Source organism: Manacus vitellinus, unplaced genomic scaffold (assembly GCF_001715985.3).
Source record: "Manacus vitellinus isolate BGI_N305 unplaced genomic scaffold, ASM171598v3 scaffold_14_pilon, whole genome shotgun sequence".
NCBI lineage: Eukaryota > Metazoa > Chordata > Aves > Passeriformes > Pipridae > Manacus > Manacus vitellinus.
In genome coordinates, this window is record NW_021939063.1 from 11,560,932 (window position 1) to 11,582,495 (window position 21,564).

Genomic DNA, 21,564 nt, shown 5'->3' on the forward strand with positions numbered 1-21,564 from the left:
GTATTATGTATTTATGAGCTTTCTGAAAGATTCGTTTTATTCCTGAAGTCATCTGCCTCTTTTCTGCCCCAAATTTGAGACGGGATGAACTTCTCACTGGTGTTTGGACACTGCAACATGCAGGAAGGTGAGCCCACCTCACCCTTTTTTACTCTCACCCCACCACAAGTGATGCTGCTGGTGAGAGACATGAGAACAGTATGTCCTCCCTGCTGCTCAACTATCTGGGTTAAGGAAAAAACCTACATAATTAAAAGTTCTCATAGATGCTTTCCCTCTGCAGGTGGCCCACACAGAGGAGCAATACTGGGTCTGGAGCCCGTGGGAGGGAGATGCTAGTGACAGAAATTTGGATGGCTCTTCTGGTGCACAAGGTGTAAAGTGCCAACTTAATCCCTCTCCCACAATCTTCCCGAGCTTGTGACAGTTGCTCAGGTGGGGACCTCAACCTACCCTGAGATCCTGCTGCTATGGGAAGGGACCATTTCAGCAGCACATTTTAATACCCAAATTCCATAGACTGTGAGACAGAGACCCTTGTCTGCCTCTGCTTTCCTCTCTGCCTTTTTCCAAATGCATTCAGAGTTGGAGGTAAACCTTAAAGCACAAGATGCAGCAGATACAGTTTTCCAGAATGTTTCGGTTTTGGAAGCCACTGCAGCAGTCAATGAAATGGTGTCACAAGGCATTGTGGCTGATGCCTGTATTTATGAGCTCTACTGAAACTCCTCTGAGCAAGGTCTGCTTTATTTTACACTTGTACAGCACCCAGCACCACAGGGCATAACCACAGACCTCGGTCCAAAGTACAGCAAGATCTAAAAATATTAATTAACTCTAATTCCAGAGTGTAAGGCAGCATGGTTTTGCAGAGGAGGGGATGGGAGAAAGCACATAGATGGAGAATGTGGGGGAGACAATACACAAGACGACACTAATAACGGGTTACATAGCAAATTTTGTGTGAAGCCTTGATTTTCTGCTTGGGTGTTTTTTTAAGGTTTAATGAAAAAAAAATTAATGAACTAGTAAACACTTGAAATTGTCATAGCAGTTCACTACTGAAAAAACTATACTTGTTTTGTAATGAATCAACTACAGATCCTTTTCATCAAGTGAGCAAAGCTCATTAATTAAACATACTGGATTTCAAAGCTCTCAATGTTTAATTATTTGTTTAACAAGCAGTACATCGAATCCACCATTCAGACACACAAACAACTAAAACAACAGGAAGAAGCTTCAAAGCAGGACAATCAACATCTGGAAAAGTCAAGTAAAGCAAATGTTCCACTGGCAGAACAAATACACACAGGAAGCACCTCGGAGATCATCCTGCAGATTCCTGCCCAACAAAGCAGCTTTCTTGCCCTCAAAACAGACTTATCACAGCGAGGGAGCCTGTTATGGTTGTATTTACTCAATTTTTTTCCATTCCTCAACCAAACCTGAGTCTGATGCACAGAGGGCACTGAAGTGTCTGCCCTCCATCTGTACCTACTCTTCATTTTGCTGCAGGTGGAGAGCAGAGGCAGGACAGACACCTGAACTAGGAGAAAGCAGGGTAAGCTGTCCTAGGATTTGCCATGCTACCTTTTCTCCAGTCAGGCTGCCATCTAGGCCAGCTGCTGTGCTTACTTGGTAGCTGAACCTTGGAGGTGAGTGTCTCAATGTCCACCTGACTGAACCTTAGCTGTGCATCATCTCTCTCTCCCTCTTCTGATAGCTCTGGTTTTCACAAGAGCAAGCAGTCTGACACAAACCTACAGTCTAAGGCTTTTCCAGGAGGACCACTTTCACATCAGATGGGAAACATCAGGAACTAAAAGAAGAAGATTCCTTCTCGCCACTGATTCCATTTTTATGTTCTTCAAGGATCTGAAATACAGCTCAACATATGCTTATCCTTGGTGACTTTTGACTTCTCTTCTCTGTCTGGGTAGTTCTCAGCATCCCTTCTTTTGCACCACCCGTACAAGTGCAGTGAGAATGCTGGGCTTTCCATGACCATGTGCATATTGTACAACCACTAGATATGATACTCAAGAGTATTATCTCTCCACACTTAGTGTTTTATGTATGAAGCGTGTAACTAAGAACTACGAGTGGATTCTGCCTCTCCTACCAAAAGGGAGTCTTGTCCTGAAGGCACAAGTCCATCAGCCTCCCTCTTTCTCCTCAAGGTTAGGAAAATCATTTTCCTTTCAGCATTTGCTGGGTAGTTTTTATTCACTTGCCTCATATAAAGAGTGCAGCAAATTGAAAGCCGTCTCCTCCCACATCAGAGACACATTTGCAGAGCTGAGATATTTTTAGAACAGTGCACACAGAGAAATATTGTTTGTTGTCTTGGTTAGAAAAAAAAAAGAAACACACAATTTTCCATACTAAAATGATTTGTGCCTTATTGCTGGGGTGCAGAGAACCAGTCATCTTGCTGAAGCCATGTAAAATTTTTTCTGTACTCCAGAGATGACAAACAAAATGCCCTGGTACATATCAGAGCAGCTGTTAATTCTGTCCAACAAGGTAAACTGTTTCTGTCAATGTTAAGCACCAATTCTTCTCTAATGGATACAAACAGGGTTCTTTTGGCTTTAGAAGTCTTGCCCATTTCTTATGCTGTTGCTGAATTTGGCTCTGAATTGCAGTTCCTTAAAAGTCTTCCTGGAACATCATGTTGTTCATGAAAATATGCTGAAAAAACCCATTTGAGTGTTTCTGTTGCAAAATAATGAGCTGCATTTACAAACAGCAGGCACCGTGGCCAGACTGGAAACGTAAGTGTCCCCTGGGATGTTGTGTAATGAAGGGGATCAAAGCAGTAGGAAAACCTGCAACATACCACAGTCACTTCCCACACTGCCTGCAGTAGGGCAGCTTTGTCTTTCCTACCTCAAAATCAGGAAGATGCTATGGCATGGCTGGTGAAGCTAAGGCCCACGAAAGAGGAATATGGAGCCCACCTCCTTTTCCACAAAGCACATGGACAACAGTATTCCACTTTCTTCCTCAGGCCCTTCTGCAATGCCACCTCAGCCAGCCCTCAAGAATATTAAAACAGAAGACAGCTGGCAGGAATGCCCTTCTCTACCAGGCTACTGGGATCTGTGGTTTGATAATGCAGCACAAAGCCAGTTTAGATGGTTGAGCAGCTGTTGAGTTCCTCTGCAAAAGAGTTTCTTTTACTGATGGATGAAATGATTCCTGTCTAATCTCTTTTCCCACGGAAAAGAGATATTATACACAATATAAATGTAAGATATATAACCAGCAAGGCACAACTCACTGTGCCTCTAAGGAGTCAGAGACACTAACTAATCAGGCACTAAGTGATTTTATTTAAGGTCCTATAATAATTTTTAAAAGGCTCTATAATTTTTAACTGTTATTCTTGCAGTGTTGCACTAAGATTTTGCCCTCTTTCAAGAGGAACAGATAATTTTCTGAAGTATCATTGAAATGACTTTATTTAGCAACAGAGTTGGTCTTCAAAGACTTATTCTGGTGTGACATAGGAAGCAGTATCAATGCCCAGATACTTCAGAAAAAAATGCATGGACTTTGCTGGAGTTAATCCAGGGTCCCACTAGTTCATTTGACCTATATGCTGCTGATCTGCTAAGAACGGAGAAGGGCCTCTTTTCTGCTCTCCACATATGACTTAAGATACCACTAATGGTTGCTAGAGTTTCACCTTCAGTGGAAGAGGCAAGCAGACAAGGACAATCTCCCTGTTATTTTAATTTAGCTTTAAAACCATACAAAATTTCCTTCTCTTGTCTTAGTATCATAAATTCAAAAAAAAAAGGGTGCAAACTTTATTTTTTCCTAGCTGAAAACAAGGATGAAAGTCCACTTGCATTAACTTTCTGATCCAAGTTACAGCTTTAAAACAGCTGGGGCACCAATTCCAAATGTCAGGATTTTCAATGAAAAAGCCAGTGCTGGAGTGGAACTGCACACTCCCCTTCCCCTTCCCTGCCCATTTATTCCAAAGCAGGCTGGCATGTGGGCTGGCTCTCCAACACACACATGCTTTTAAGTCCTAAATGACAGCTTGTTTAACTAGAAAACATTTCCATTTTTTTTTCCTTAACAAAGCCCATTCACTTCTTGCTCTTCTATTTGCTTAAAGATGGTTTCATTTGCCCTGCCTGAGAGTTTGCACAACCCTCCTGATTGTTCCCCTCCAAACAGCACTGCAAGTTAATGACCCACCTCTGGATGGCTGAGCAGGGAGCCGTGCCCGGCACGCTGCCGCAGCATCAACCCAGCTACTTACGTTGCAAAATCCACACGTCTGCCTTGAATACTTTTATGCTTGAGAAAACAATTGAATCAATTCATGTTGTGGAAGACAGACCTAATTCTTCCCTGCTAACAGTGGATTAGGCATCACGAAGGAAAGAAGATGAAAGCTGGATCATGTAAGAACTCCCTCCATGCTGCTGACGAATGTCTTGGGGGACGGAAGCAACTTCCTTTCAAGCTATCTTCAAAAGGTTCCCCTCCATGCAGACCACCCACTGGGAACCCACATCAACAACAACAACAACAAAAAAAAGAATTCAGAAGACCCATTTTTCATCCAATTTATTTACATGTTAAAATAAACACAAGTTCCCATATAGTGCAAGGGCTCCCAGTGGGTTCTGTTTAGTCTGTGAGATTCTTGGCGCAGGAGAGCAGCATTTCTCTATTCCAAAACAATCTTGGCACAGATTTTTTGGTTATATAATTTTTTTAAAGTAACTGGCAAATGAATAATAATAATGTTTCTAAAAAGAGGGACTCGTGTTCTAGGATACCAGTAAGGTGTTTTACCAACTAATCTGCCAAAAGGTAGTTAACAAACCTGAGCTCCTAAGCTCCTGCCTTCGGGGTCAGCTTTCCCCGTGGGTTGTACTTCCAGTTCTCAATCAGCCTGTCCAAAGGGAGCTTTCCCACAGAGTTAAAGAGATTTTCGCTTTTTGCTTCACTCCTTCGCATTCCCACATGGCAGTGCCACCCTCATTAGACAGGATTTGTCCTTGTTTCTGACAAGGCATGAAGGAAATACCACTCTCCTAGAGCCAATAGCTTTTTATACACACTTTGCACAAGCTCAATGGGTGTGCAGCAGGTGGATTATTTGAAATAAGGACAGGCTTTTTTTAATTTCAGTTTGTTTGTTTTTTTTTTAACAGGGCACATCCGCACAGAGCTATAGCTCACTCAAACCCTACCAAACCTGCTTGGGAGCAACACAATTAAGGAAAAAACCTCCTGATTAACCAAGTCTGGCAGGAAGCATTCCTGGGTGGGCCAGTCCTGCCCAGGGTGCCAGAGCATAGTCCCACGGCTGCCAGTTGGCTCATGGCTGGGTGGCATTTAGATGGTGCTTGGGGGAAGTCACGGGGAAGTGGCAGGGCAGAAAATAGCTCTCCTAAATTCGTCTTGCAGCAAAGCTGTTGTCCTTTCTTGGTAGAGATTGATTTCAGAGTTATTGTTTCAGCTGCTTTTTCTCACTTGATACCGTTTTCTCTGTAACTCTCCCCTGTGCAACTCTGAAATTCTCCTCACTACTTATATATTTACCAAATGAGCCAGGATCCAATAGGCAGGTTATTGCTTTCTGTGCTCCATCACTCATTTCAAACCATGACTGGGTGACAGTAGACAGTGAATACTGGTTGGCAGGTCTGCAGTTCAGTAAACAACACACAGATACAAGTGTTGAGCTGCTGAAGGTTACAGATCTGTATGTTGCTTCTGGGCTATGAGAGCTACTACACAATCAGCCAGCAAGGGCATATCTGCAGCTCAGAGAGAGCTCTCTTCAAAATCTGGGCAGCATAGGTGCAAGGTTCATGTAAAGGCCTGGGACTGCAGTCAAAATGACAGGTGGTACCAGGCAGTCTCACATAAAGAGAGCCCCCAGCCTCCTCTCCCTTCCCCCAGCCCTCTGCTGAGCTGAGCATGAACTTGGCACCAGGACGGGTCAGGTTGCCTGCTCCATAGCATTAGACAAGCTGCCAGGATCTGCCAGCAGGCTTTGTCTCTGGTAAATTCAGAACCAGAAAATAAATGCAGCATGGAGAATGTCAATTTTAAGGAATCTGGGTGGATAGCATTAGTCTTTGTACCATCTACAATTCAGCACTTTTTTTTTTTTAGATTTTATTTTTGAATCTAAACAAGGATTCTCAGATTGGAGAGTACTGCCAAGCCCTGAATAAATCCCAGCATTAGCGATGCTGTGGGTACAGCAGCTCTCTCTGTGAACTGAATCTGCACATGGTATCTTCAGAGAAATTAACCCTTGAGTGCCACAGGACAGGCTCTGTGGCATCAGTTTCAATGCTCTGGGAAATCTCACCTTGTGGTTAAAACCAGTTACTCCTATTCATGCATTAATACTGATGAAGGGTGGAGTAAAGCACAAGCTTAGAACAACTTAGAATGGCTGGCACAGAATAACATTTCTGCATTGTTGATGAAGTGGTCAAGTTTCCAGGTGCAATCCCAAAGACAAATTCAGCCAAAGGACATGTAACTATACCAAACTAGTCAAGTGGCTTGTAATTACCTGACATGTGATTGTTTGTTTTCCATCCACAGCCCCATTCCTCAGCAGCTCTGAAAGCACACACTTAGCATGTGGACATAAGAAAACACTATATAGTTGCAATTTAACCTTTTTTATTCTGCTGCTTCATCCCTTTAAATATTGGTGAGATTTATTCTAAGCTGCTCTCTTCACTGGCTGAATCTTCCTTTCAGCCTGTGAAAAGCCATTCACAGTAATGGTTTTGCATTCTTGTAGCTCAGGGCTTTTCATCTGCAAGCTCTCTGGAAGTGGGTCGGCATCATGTTCCAATTTTGCCATGACTGACCTGAGATATACTGAGGTGAGGTGTTTTTTCTGAGATCCAAGACACCCCTGGGGCAGACCCAAGTGGGGGTTTCCAAAGACCTTCTTGCATAGTTTGCTGCTGTGATACAGAATGAGTCACATCCTGATTTGAATCATACAGGATCCATCGTAGGACTAATGGAAGGACTACCTGCAAAAGTTATCTATGGCTAAAACTGCTGCTCTGTTGAAACATAACAGACCATAGGCCAGAACAAATCTATGTGAAATTCAGGGAAGTCTTCAGAAATATAAGCAAAAGAGCTTTTCTCATTTAGGTCACTAAAATGGCCACAGCTGCCACAGACCAGGACATGCTACCATCTGAGGACTGGCTGTGGCTCACAGAAATGGGCTGATGAGTTCTCATTTGATGTCTTAGTGCATTATGAAACTTAAATACCCCCACTGTGACTGGATCTCTGACAGCCAGAATGCACAGGAGACTTCAAAGCAGGCTTCACATACACCTTCAGGTAAGACTTCTTCCAGATGGCCTTAGGTTTTGTGAGACCTTTTGCAATCCTCATTTTGTTATTATAAAGAAAGAAGATGCTCAAGGCTAAAAGGAATGTTACTGGAATGCTAGAGAATCTCATCTGGGTTAGAGAATGAACCAGAGGCTAACCAGATGTTCTGCTTTACTTTACTAATGGGCTCAGAAGTGAAGAGGATCACACTGCCAGAGGCTTTAAATTATCAAGATTAATTTCCTAAAATTCTGAAATAATTTTCCCAAATCACCAACCATGATTCTTAATTCCCGGTACACCCCTTTATCAGCTCAAATTATGTTTTCTTCTCTGAAGTAATAGTCCAGGATATGTTAGCTTTTACTAAAATAGGAAAAATAACCTTAAAACCTGAGTCAATTCCTGGCCCCACTGAAGTTAGTGACATTTAGGTACTGCCTTCAGAGGATGCAAGCATGTGCTTGTAGAGGCACAGAAGCAATTAAGGCTTGAGCAACTAAGAAATAAATCCCCAAACCACGTAAGAATCACATTATAAACATGGATTTAAGTTAAAGGCATTCTGAAGTGAAAGAGAAGCTGCAGTGCTGAGCTGGGTATGTACACACTGGCATCGTCCCTGAAAGAGTGAGAGGCAAAGCTGGGGGCATCTGACCCTCAGTATGAATCAGATGATGCCTCAAAGGGGGAAGGAGAGGCAGAACCAGGAAAGGTCCAAGGGATGTGTAGCAGACAAGTGAAAGATGTCAATATTAATGCCTCCCAGGCTCCACAGACAATGTGTGAGACCAAAAAGACCCCAGTGTAGGCAGGAATACGTGTGAGGAGCTTCTAAGAGTCAGAGGAGCAAGAACCTGGAACAGCCTGCTCATCTGGAACAGTGTTTGCTGGCAACCAAACTTGGTTATATACACTGAGTAATTTTTTCTTTACTTTTCAAATGGTGTTCAGTAAATTGAAACAGTCATTTGTAACTCAATACGATGACGAACTCCACATCTGCATGAAGATACATTTATAGGTGAGGAATCATCAGTAATTAGCATCAAAAACAACCTCATCCAAATTAGACACATCTTACAAACAATAGGAATGCTAGTCATATTAATGAAATGCTGTTGCTATGGAAAAATTGTCCCTGTAAAGGTGAAAATAAACATGCTTCCTTTTTCTCATTGTGCAAAACCATCAAAAAGTATCTCCCTGAAGATGAAGCTGTTCCTAACTGTAGGTACCATTAAAGTCTGCATTTAAGAGGGTCATTTCTTCACCCATTTCAAAATCTTCTGTGCTTCATTTTTGGAAGCAACATCCCAAGTAGCAGCTACTAGGATGCTCTTTAGCTCATAAAGAATAACTGATGCTGGGACACATACAGTGATTATCTAATTCAAGCCCCTACTTCATTCAGTCAGGTTTTTCAGGGCTTTGTGAGTAGGGTTTTAAATATTCCCAAGGCTAGGGTGTCCCCATCTCACTGGGTCCTGCTCCAACATTTGACAGCCCTCATGGTGAAAACATTCTTCTTGTACATAATTGGGATTTCTCATGCTGTGACTTGTGTCAGTTCCCTCCCATTCCATCACTGGGCTCCTCCAAGATGAATCTGGCTCTGCTGTCTCCACACGCTCCCACTGGGGACTTACAGACAGCAGTAAGATCCCCTCTTAGCTTTCTCTTCTAAGGCTAAATAAGCCCAGTTTTATCAGCCTCTCCTTGTATATCTTGTTCTTCAGTACCCTAATTGTTTTGACAGCCCTCCTCTGGCCTTGCTCCAGTATGTCAATGTTTTCCTTTCACTGGGGAGCAAATTGGACCCAGCGTTTCAGATGTGGTTTCCAAAACGCTGAATGGAAGAGAATAATCACTTCTCTTTGGTTGCTGGCTATAATCTTTCCAATACAGCTCAGTATGTGATGGCCTTCTTCCCCAGAAGGTCACACTGTTGACCCAAGTTCAACTTGTCTGCAAGGATCCCCAGGTCCTTTTCTGCAAAGCTGCTTTCCATTCATTCAGTGCCCAGCCTTTAGTGCTGAATGGGGTTACTCCACCACAGATGCAGAACTTCACAAGCGCCTTTGTTGAAACTTCACAAGGTCCCTGCCAGTCCTCTTCTTCAGCGTGTCAGGGTCCCCATGAATAGCAGCCTTCCAGCACACTCTTAATTTCTGCCCTCTAAACTGACTGAAAGTGTCCTTCATCCACACCATAAATGAAAAAGGTTCACTGATAATATATGCAACACTGATTTATTATTTTTTTCCTTAAAGAGCACACATTCCTCTAATGTTTCTTGGGGCCAAAGTCCTTGATGACATGAACTAGTGTCCTGTCGTGGAAGTCAGCAAAGGAACAAAGTATGAAACAAGTTTGATGCCTCTCCAGTAGCCCCAGAGAACAGACATAGCAAGCAACATGAAAGGATCTGTTCTCTCAGTCTTTGCTCTAATAACCATCTGGTCCTTGTCCTTCCACCCTCAACCATCTTGCACGCAGACATACGCCTACAGCCTGCAAAGCTGGTTATGGAGGAGCAAGTAAGCTGTTGAAAACATTACATGAGGTTGCCAACCCTCCTTCACTAATAGGAAATGCGGTTGCAAGTTGAACCTGATTGAACCTGCTTTCTGACACGGTGACAAGGTTATCCTGGGTTTACCTGAGCAGCTGTGAAAGCAGAATTTGACCCTTGTGTTGGGGATTAATTTAAATAGGTAAAGAGGGAGTACAGATTACAATTGCACAGAAGCAAAACGACAGGTTGTAAAACAAACTGAGCTGAGTTCAGTCAGGGCTATTTCCCCTTCAGTTTCTCTTATTCACCAAAGTGAACCTTTCGTCCAAATAAAGGATGTTTTATTCTTGATTATCATGACCACTCATCCAAAATGCCTATCACTTAGCCCCAACATTATCAGCACCACACACGAATTCAGTGGCCCACTCCTCATTATCGCAGAGGGTATCTCTCATCTGGGAGGCAGAATTGCAGAAGGGGAGCCAGAAGGGCTCAAGCCTTATGGGAAGAAAGAAGCCTTTTAAGTTTGCTGAATGAATGACATGACTTTCCTCTGTCATGCAGTCTGTCTGTTAACAGTTAACAGTGACAGGTCGAGGAGCACGGTCTGGACAGTGGCCAGAGCTGACAGCCCCACGTTCAGCCGCTGTGCTCAAAAGGGAGCACTCTGTTCCTTCTGCCGCCGTGCCCGCTCTCACTGGGGACTGTTGTTCCAGCCTCACGCCTCCTTGTGTGAAGGCCAACAGCAAGGCTTTGTTCAAGAAGCAGCTGCTGAGAAGATGCACTATCTCATGGAATGACCCACTGACATTTCTCCCCCTGCTCATTAGTAAGCAGTGAATAATTAGGGGAACTGGGGCGGATTGCACAGCCCATTTCTTTCAGAGTAAAAAGCCAGACCCTCAGAGCCCAGCGTGCCCCAAAAGGGATTCCCTCATGAAATGGGCTTGCAGCAAAGCCAGGGGAGCTGGCTCTCTAACACCTTCTCATCACCTGATGGAATGAGGAAAGAGAATGGCTTGTGCCAGAAAGTGGATGGGGCATGACTGGGATACAGGGAGTCCCAGCTCCTCTTTCTTCAAAGCTCACACCATAGCTCTGCTGCATGACAAGTGAGCTCAGTTCAGCCAGGACCCAAGCCAAAGGTCCTGTTCAGCTGGATGACAATGTTGCTGTTTATTCAATAACCTATTGTTACAGGGTGGATCTACAGCAGTGAGGAAACGGTTGAGCAGCTGGGAGGAGCAGAGTAATTGGGAGAACTGAGGAAACCATAACCATTCTTTTGCAATCTCTACTGCAGCCCAACATTATCATCTAGTGATGTCCACATACAGGGGCAGTGATGAAGGAGCATCTGCACTGTCTTTCCCCCATCCCAACAATGCCTGCATCCAGCTCTGGGTTACAGCACAGAACTTACCTGCCTGTCTTACGTACCTCAATTAAATCTGACTTAAGAATAATAATTGGTCACATAAACAAATAGATTGCTTTGAGCAGCCTGGGTGTGGTAGGCATATTTTATTAGTATACAGTAGATGACACTACACGTCTGATTTCAGGTGCTCCTGCTTCTAGCGTCTGTGCTAAAGGTGTATCCAAGTCCTCACAATTTCCAAACTCCCTTGCCTAAAAGATAGGTGCAGGACCAGGTTTTCCTTACTTTTACATAAGCATGGCTCCAGTATTATTCTTGGGAAGTCCACGAAACAAACAAAGTCTCATCCCCTGAGCAGAGTAGAGAGGAAACAACTCTGAATATCCCCTGAGCCTTTCCTAACCCAAACATTTTAAGCAAAATACTCCACTGCAGCATATACGTGCTCTGTCAGACACATCAGCTGTGTCGAGCCTCACTGTCTCTTTATTTTTAGTTTGCTGTGGTCTAACTGCTTCCTGTCTCGAGAGCATTGTTTCATCTGCCTTCAAATGACAAACAAAATAAAGGCTGTGCTTGCATTTCCAAGTCCCAGCTTGTGGCCTCCTCTAGAGCATGAGGCACTGCAGGTATTTGCTTTTTACCCAGTTTCTTTCTGTTGTGTAGTTGCTCCTCTCAAACGGAAACAGTGCTGACTGCCCTGAAAGATGCCATGGGGTGCACACAGAGGTTCAGGACCGTGTGATCCCAGTGTGAATGAAGGGTGAGCGCTAAAGTGACACATTCACTGCTGAAATTGCTTCACCAGAGCAGGACCAGGCTGTGGAAGTCTGTAATGAGCTTCTCAAAAATAAAAATAATAGTGTGCAAACCTCCGTTTAATAAAACCCATCTCAAAGTGCTTACAACTGCCTGTTATGCCACAGGATATTCCCTTTGGTATACTCACTGTATTATGATACAATTACAGGCACATTTCAGCATCATTATGTTATAGGAGGTGTATCCAGAGCACTTTTTCCTACATGAGCTGTGGTCCCTCTGGGAGGTACCATCTCACAACCACCACCATCTAGGAGAAAGCAAGGGAAAATACACCATCCAGTCAAAAGACTGTGTTCAAGAGCTTGTCCAATACATGGGGAAAGTTGCATCTTAGTAGTAGGAATCATTTTGCCTATAATTTCCAAGAGGCTAAAACTGAGCGACCTGGTTTTCTCAGCAAGCCGTCTGAGATCTGGTGCTACAAGGCACTGCAGAGGAGCTGGAGGTGGGAAACAACTGGTTTCACTTTGACTGGAGCTCGTCGGTGGTGAGCAGGCTGATCTCCTGGGTCATCTCTTTACGTGAGAATCCTCAAAACCGAAGCAGAATTAGAGAAGGAAGGCAGAACTAAGTTTACTCCCTAACTATTTGTTTTATAGGATGACTTTGCTTCAAGTTCTCACAGTTGTCTCACTGCCTAAGGAATTACATGGTGTACTGCAGTATCTGAACTCTCACCCTGCAATTGCGTGCTGTGGTTTCACCTCCTGTGTGCCCTGTACATGCTGAGCGTTCCTCACCACTCCCTGGAAGGCAGATAAGCCTGACTGCTACCTTTGTTCAATATCTGGAGAAGGAAAGGCAAGGAAATGTTTGGGACCCTACTGAACATGGAGTCAAAACAGGGATAAAAGGCAGTGGCAGTGCTCTGCCAGCCAGGACAAAGAGCCATCTCCTTTGGGATCATGGTGAGAGGAACCTATAGCAGATGCTTACAAGAGAGAACAGGAGAGGTGGGGCAGACCAGGGTGACTGTCCTCTGGTGTATCACCTCAGTTTCCATCTCTGCCCACATCACTGCTTGCTTCTGATGCCACAGCTGTGTTTAAGACTCAGTGTTCCCCAGGTTAAAACAGGAGAATAGATGAATTCCAGGCAGGGCTCACAGGTCCATATGAAACTCAACACTGATCAAGGGTCAAGGAATCATTTAAGTGTTCCCTTATATTCTCGCTGGTTTTACTCTGTCATGACTTTTCAATCTACCAGTTTTCAGAGCTATATGAACAAAGATTTATGTCCGTACACTTGCATCATGGTGCAACAGGTTAATCACCCCTTAGCAGCTCTCTCTCCACTCCAAATCAATTATCATAAAGGACTGACAGACAGACAAGTCGAGATAATTTGAAGACAAAAGGTCTAATTTCTCCACAGGGAATGCACTTGCAAAATTTAATCTGAAACTCTGAAGAATTTTCTTCTTTGCTTGGCAATTCTCACTGCTGCAGCAGTCCTCATCTGACAAATACAAACAAGCTGCAAGTCTTCAGATTCAAACCATTAGTAAAAACATTAAATGTTTCCCTGACTCTTTAAGAGTGGGGTTTTATGCATAGGGAGAGAGGGAAACTCAAACTGACAGCTGGGTTCTGACTCTCCTTCTGCCCTCACAGTCTGTGAAACACTCTGCTTTGGCATGACTGCAGTCTCACTGCCTGCCAGCCATGCTACCCTACCACAGGACCTCAGGTTCAGGACAGTAGGTTCAGGACTTTTATTTTTGCACAGGGCTGCGAAGCACTATGAATTTCTCCTGGGAGAACAACTCTCATCCCTTAAGGAAAAGCCTGGAAGAGGATGCACTAACACAGGTACACTATAGCTAGTGCTATATTCTCTTTCCTACCCAAGAAGAGCATCTGTCCAAGGATGAGTGCAACAGCAGAAGCCCAACTGCTCTGAGCATGGCTGCTAGTAGGGTTCAGGCAGTGTAACTTCGTGTGCAAGCAAATCCCAGTCCTGTGTGAGGATCTTCCTGCTGTGGGGGACATGCATGAGAACAGTATTCATGGGGAGAGCAGTCATTTTGCACTCCTGCAAATGCTGATGTGTCCATACCCATGGTTATGTCCAGTAGTGCATATGGAAGATTCTATTTCCCAGCAGTGTTCACGTATCACACTGAAGGCCAGGAGCCCTCATCTGGAAAAAAGTAATTAAAAATGCCCACAACCCACTGTATACCTCCTGTCCAAAGAAATGAAACAGTGAGTGCCATTCTTTCCTATGGCTCTGCAGAAAAGCAGTTTAAACCTTTCCTGCTCAAGTGCAGTAGGCTCCGCTGGAGGAATCAGGAAGAACAGATTGCTGTGGTGGGTAAGCAGGCCCACACCCAGCCACCAAGGAGCAGTTGTGCTGCTCTGTGAGCAAACCAGCTGCAAATAATGCTTGCCAAGGCTTTCCTGACTCTATCCCTGGAGATGGCCCTAAAGCCTGCCCTATCATAACATCAGGGAGCGCTGCTGTCCAGAACATTCCCTCATGCTGATGTGCATGAGCTCTTACTTCACACTTACAGTGCTACTTTAATTCTTGTTCTTATTAATGCTGACATCCTTCTTGGTCATTTTCCTCTCACATTTGACCATGCTTAGTCCTTTTTAACCTCTCTGTGTAGATCAATCCTTCTCAGTGCTATGAATAAATAAAAGCCTTCTGTTCTCATCAACAAAATGGTCTTTTAACAGTTGCAAGAACAACACAGTAATCACTTGGAAAAAAAAAAACAAAACAAAACAAAAGCAGCTAATATTTGATGCGTTTAAAAATCTCCACTCCAGCTATTTTCTACATTTTGGAAATAAATCCTTCTTTAAACAGAGAAAGCAGTGAGAAAATTACTGGAGAGCACAAGCAGCAGTGGGTGTCTGAGAGGGACCTGCTAGCCCATCAGAAATGCTCACCACACACAAGGCACCAGCGGGGCTGCCAAAGCAAGCTGAACTTCAGTTACAAACATCTAAGGAATGTGAATAAGCTGTAAGAGCTGCAACCTTTCCCTCTGCTTTGATCTGACATTAAACACAACTCGAAAGTGGGAAATTCAACAGCTTCAAAGAGGGTCAAAGAGCCAGAGGTCTCCATGTACCAGGACAGGTAGAGGGTTTATTCTGCCTGGAGAAAGCAGGAGGTTGGAAGTGAGTCTAGTGGCTAGGGACTGCTGCCAGGTTAGGGCTAAGTATTTCTCCTTCCTCATCTTCACATAACACAGCCACAATACCCGTTAAGAAGCACCAGCAACTCCAAGTGAAAAAGAGGGCTACTTTTGACTACTGTTAAAAAGTGTAAGAGAAAAGTAAACACATTTTTGTGGCTCCTGTATCTTGGTAATGCATTTTTGACTGCTGTTAGTTGACACTAGGGCTTTTGAAGGTTAAGTTGTGATTGTTCTGGGCTCTGGCCATGCAAATGCAACCATAGACCATTAGATCTCAGCAAATGAGATGTTATAGGAAGAGAGAAGAGGATAGCTGGAACATCATGTGCTTTACCAAGTGAAAATGTTTGGTATGAGAAAACAAAGCCACATTCTCTATCCTTTATTCTTGTTTTTCTTGGCTCCCAGCTTTACAGATCCCTAAAAATACTGCATTATAGCTAAAGGAGCTGCAATTGGCAGCTGACTGAAGAATTACAATATCACTCCAGTTTGATGAATCCCCACAGGTATTCTCTTCTAAGAGAGCTTTCCTAAATCGACTGCCAATAACCATGTGTTTGTCTGTCTCTTTTTTCTGTCATCAGAATCTTGCCGTAATAAAATAACAGCAATATAGAAACAAAATTGAAAAAGGAGGTGTCATTTCAAAATATCTGAACTTGCAGAAAGGTACCTGACCCGGCAGCCTTAACTCTGTCTTCATGAGGCTGCATGCCAAGCAATCCCAGAAATCATGGGAAATGGTTATCTACCTGTTAAAAGAACCATATAAGAGACCACAGAAAAAAATGCTGTATTACACAGAAATTCTATTTTCCTCTTTCATGGGATTGATATAAACCAAAGCCATTTAATAATGTCAGATGTAAGGTAAGGTTAAGAGGTCTTCTGGAATTCAATTTCTATGATTACCACAGAAAATTTCTAATACATATCTATGAGGTCCAGCAGTCTTGTGATTACAATGAAATAGCCCAAAGAGTAAATGTTCAAATCTTGACATACCAAGAGAACTGAGTCAGTGATACCTTCTACAGGGCAATAAGGTACTAAGACACAAATTGGGGTGAATAGTGTTATACTCTGTGAAGTACCAACCTTTTTGCTGAAGCCTTGAATAAGAGGAAACACCGATGTAGAGCAGCCTTTGGCAAGATTTAGAGCTGCTGTGTAAGCTCCTACAGACTCAGCAATAAAAATGGAAATTATTTTTCCTTCTTTTGACTGAAGGATAGACACAATATAAATCAGTCAAGTCACGCATATTACAGCCCTAGTAACTTCCCAACTCATTTGGGAAATCATGCTAGCCACACTGTGGAACTGCATTAATGACCTCATGGATAATGCGCCTGTACTGGGAATTTTATCCATGAGAATATCAGAACCAGAATAAATGTCCAGGTCAGGAAATCTACACTGAACTCATATGACCAAGAGCCACTGTATGAGATGGAGAACAGACAGCTACTATTGTGCTAACACAATGGAATAATTAATATTACCCACAGATACCCAAATGACAGGACACAAAGGGGGAACACACTGTTGAAGTGATTTGATAGATAAAAGTGTGGAGAAAAGCTATAAACTGCTTCTGACTGAAGCAGTTTTGGCAATGGAGGTGTTTGTGTCCTTCATCTCTCTCTGCCATCCAGCTCAGACTGTAACTTGCATTCCATCAAACAAATTTTATCCTCCGTGCTTACCTCTTTATGTGCAAAGATTATGTTATAGAGCCTAAAAGATGTTAATTGTCTTTCTAATTTACAGTGAATCAAGGCTTAGTTAAATCAGCTCTTTGTGTAACACAACTGTGTTCCCATTGTTCTGCTTTCAGGTTCCTCTTCACCTTCTCCTCTCTGCTGATGAGGAAAACCAAAAGGAATTTAAAAAGAAAACTGTAGGTCTGACAGGGAGAACGAAGTTGACAATCGGCCTGAGCAACTAGATTTGTACTAATTAATTAAACTAATTAATCCAGCAACATCAGTACATTAAAAAAAAAAACACAACAAAAATCAAAACAAAAACCAAAACAAGAAACCCTACAAAATATTTACGCTTCTCTAGTGAAAAAGATATTCAAGGAAAAAAGAGAGCAAATAATTACACAGCAGAAAACATGCCTGACAGGAACCTGCGCACCAAAGACCCTTCCCCACCAACAGAAGAGGCATTCTCTGTATCAAAACCATGTGATAAATACAGACTTTTGTCATTTTTTTCTAGGTTTGTTGCTTCAAATATTGTTATATGAGCATATCTATGTCACATCATGGAGCAAAGAATGGAGACCTTCAAGCCAGCCAGAAGAAGCAGGGACAATAAGTGTACATGGCCCAGCGTCGCCCCAACCTACTAGCTGAGGGGGTATTGCTGTGTTATCACAGCCTTGCACACACTCAGGCTGGTTCCTCATCAGAGCTGAGCTGTGTACAGACAGCTCTGGTGTCTCTGCTGGACTGTGGAGATGTGTCCAAAGATCTCTGTGATGTCTCCGTGCCTCTCCATGTTCCAAGGATGCAGCTGTTTAGTTGTATCCATAAATGAAAGTTATGCTGACATTTCAGCGTCCCCTCTGGGATCATTTAGGACATCAACCTAGTCCCACTTCCATAGTGGATTATACCACTTCACCACCAAGAGGCAGGTAAAAAGAGAAATAATCCCTTGCAGAGAGGTTAAAATAGCACCAGCAGTAATGTCAAGGGCAAGGCTGAGGAAAACTCAAGGCAAACAGGGATAGCTTTAAAAGATTCAACATGCAGATCTTTACAAAGCAACAGATGATCCCTTTCTCATTTATGTCTAGTTGTAAATATTTTATAGACTCTTCTCTCAGTGCTGAATAGCTTTAACAGCATTTACTTCAGTAAAGGCCTGAGCTGCTGTAAATCAAGTACAGATTTAGGGCTACTCACCATGGTCATGGGCAAACACAAACAAGTTAAGTCCTGTCAGCTTCTGGGCCAAGTCATCATAGCGGCCGCAGTGCTCCCCAGCGCCGTGAGCGATGAACACGAGGGCCCTAAATGGAGCATCAATGTATAAATCATTAACATGGTTATCAACCCACAAAGGCTTCAGAGCTGCAAGTGAAACCAGTGTATTCAATTCAGCAACAGCATTTCAGACATCAGCAAATATGAGGCAAATACATAATGGCTGAGAGGGTTTGAACAGAGAGGAAACCGTTGTCATCCTCCATTGACTTGGTCTTCACCAGGTGGTAGCAGGGACAGACTACATGGAAGTCAAGTGCTCATGGGACAGAGCCACTGTGCTCTGCTGCAAGTTAAATGTTAGTGAGTCCCTGAGCTGGATAACTCCATCTTGGGCTTGAGGTGCCTACACTCTCCTACAGTGTAAGTGTTGCCATTTATTTCTTTTGCAACTGGTATTTCTCTGTGGATTCATATACAAATATTGTCCTCAGCTTTATAATTTGCAACATTGATGCTCGAGAGTACCCCAAGATGAAATTTTTAGCCAAGAACTTTGGTTGGACTTAGGAATTTTATCTTTTGACCCAACTCCAGTAATTTTACCATTCCAGTTTCTGCCCCAAAACAGTTGCTTTGCTTTCGTGATTAAAGAGACTCTTACATAGCTCTGTAAGGTTACAGACAGAGATAATAAAACAGTCTGCAGACACTTATTTTTGCAAATACTTATCTTTGAAGATTCCAGTTTTATGAATAATACTTTACTTTTCCTGGAATGGCATCAAGTGAGAGTGACTGAACATGAACAAACCTCCACAGTGTTTTTACTAGATAAAGTTTGTATAGACTTAGACTAGAACTATAGCAGAAGTAGCAATGAAATTGCAAAAGTTTTGCTGGATTTGACAGGTGACTATTTAAAAAACAGCTTTAGCAACATAAACATAACTTGTTTGTTTAAAAGAACCATTTGTCATTGCAACATCAGCAACCACAAAATTATTTGAAGGCTACAAGTTTGACATTTTTAGTACATGAACAGTGAAATATTACATGAACTGACAACATAAAATAATGACAGCAGTTAAGAGCTAGTGAATTCCTCAACTTTATTTTGACTGAGGTTTTGAATACCTTTTTAGACTGTATTCACTGCAATAAACTGCAATAAAATCTTAATATATTTAAACTTTAAAAACATGATGGATGGTGTAGAAACTCCTGCTCTAGCTCTTTGATTTGCACCTGCTTCAAAGTATTTTCTCAGCTAGACAACTTGCAAGAGCATCCATTGAAACCAGAAGGATTGTACAGAGCAGCACCACAAAAGCAGCAACACAGAGATGCTCTGGTATCTTGTCTAACACCAATTAGCAAGGGTGAGGTTAGGTCATGCACCGTATTTAACTTGCTGTGTCTTACAAATCGTCTTAGTGTCACTGAGGGTTTCAAAACAATCTGTGTGGAGCAGTCATTCCTTCTTTTGTCATCGTCCCTGGTCAATAGGTTTGTCAAGTTATCTATGCATCTGGCAGACAGACTGATTTTAGGAGTGCAAGGTCTATTAAAGCTCCAAACACTGAAGGAATTGAGACATTGCTCATTCCACAGCAGAGAATATTAACTTTCTGCAGCAGAGACATCATAGCTTTAGGTGTCCCACCTCTCCCAAACACAGGCAGCACAGCAGAAATGCTTCAGCCAGTGTTGGAAGAGCAGATTATGATTCTGTACATGCTCCTGAAAACTGGAAGCACCATCCAACTGCTTCTGCCTCCACCTACACCAAATGGTACCTCAGCCCTCATCCTGGGCCACCTACAGAGACCTCACGGGGGCTGACAGACCTGCCCAGCATTCAGAAACGCCACAGGTGGTGAAGCAAAGCCAGGCTGTTAACCCACAGGCTCTGGACTCTGCAGTGCACAGTGGCACTGCCTGCATAGGACACTGATGCAGAAAATAAGGGAATGTGAGAGAAATTCCCGTGTACCCTTCACCTTGGTATCCAACAGACTTAGACAGGTTAAGTCTCTCTGCCATTTACCTCCTTGACAGCTTCCCTGCTCAGTGTATTACTTAAGCCCTCAGTTACTCTTTAGAGGACTACATTTGTTTCTGCTGACTAAGTACAGAGATTAAGGTGTAACTTGGCTGACTGAATAAAGCCCTTCATTTCTCAGGGAAATATTATTTGAATTTATGCACTGAATGGCATCAAGTGAATGAAACCTAATGGGAAGCTCTTTCAGGAAATTCTTGGTTATTTCATCCCCTGACAACAAAGCCCTCATTTTGCTTTCATTCACACTGATACAGAACCATGACTTAGCCTGTCAGCATCCTCCTAGATGCTCAGACCCCTCATTAGCTGTGAAACCAGTGAGAAAAGAAAAAACCTCAATTTTTCAGAGACACAAGGTGTTCCTGTGACCTCTCCTCTCACCTAGCACACAGCTGCCAGAACTGAGCAGAACTGAGCCTTTGCACACTGCAGGGAACAGATCTGGGTTGTCATTTGTCTGCAAAATACTGAATAAAATCCCTGAGCCTGTTTCTGACTTAAGAGCCCTAAAGACAGCAGTTGTTGAGGAGATTTAGACACTTTTGAAAGTTTTGTCCTATCAAAAATCATAAACAAGGAGTAAAATTTCCGGATTGTCATGATGAAACAAAAGTAGCCTGTTCTGTTGTTCAATAAAAAGTGAGAATGGCTTTACTGACTTAGAACTAGGTCACATCTACACAGCTCTTTAGCTCCAGCTTTCAGGTCTAAGCACAGAGGCCATACATTAAACAGAATAGCTTGAAAAACTGAAATTAGTATGAGTATCATCTGAACAGTGACTGAAAAATCTAGCTCTTTCGCTTAATCCTTCATTTTCCATTACAAAACAAATTTAGATTTGGCAAGTAACACCTGAAGGCAGTATAACAAATCCATGGTTCAATGTATTTTCACTAGCAAGCTGCCAGGAAAATGCAACGAGTGATTAGATTGACTGACAGCAGTTCTTTACTGTATGTAAACATTTTTGCAGACATCCCTGCTCTGGAATCACAGCCTGCTCCTTCCCTACCACAATGGCTGGAATAACAGAATATCAGAGATTGCTTTCAACAGACTCATTTAAAATTAATACAGGAATCCTGCAGAGTTTAAGATTTTGCAGGACTGTGGTGCCTCTGTGTGCAGCCTCAATGAGAATTTTGTTTAAAAAAGGTTTGTGTACAGGCCATGTATCAAACTGGTACTGGGGAGAAATTTCTTCAATTCCAGCTCTTGAAGTTGTGCTGCTGAAATCATTGGCATTTCGAACATATCAGGTAGAAAATACAGTGCACAACCTGCAAAGCT

The 21,564-nt window shown here is 42.9% G+C and overlaps 1 protein-coding gene across 3 annotated transcripts in view; it reads right to left on the reverse strand.

Annotated features, from left to right (window-relative positions):
- Positions 1–21,564, reverse strand: part of MGLL (monoglyceride lipase) — a 103,137-nt gene that overhangs the window by 21,828 nt on the left and 59,745 nt on the right. For all 3 annotated transcript variants that reach the window (XM_018068466.3, XM_018068465.3, XM_008925298.4), the window contains one exon: positions 18,183–18,289. In XM_018068466.3, coding sequence (XP_017923955.1) covers positions 18,183–18,289 — 107 coding nt within the window. The remainder of the gene's footprint in view (positions 1–18,182; positions 18,290–21,564) is intronic.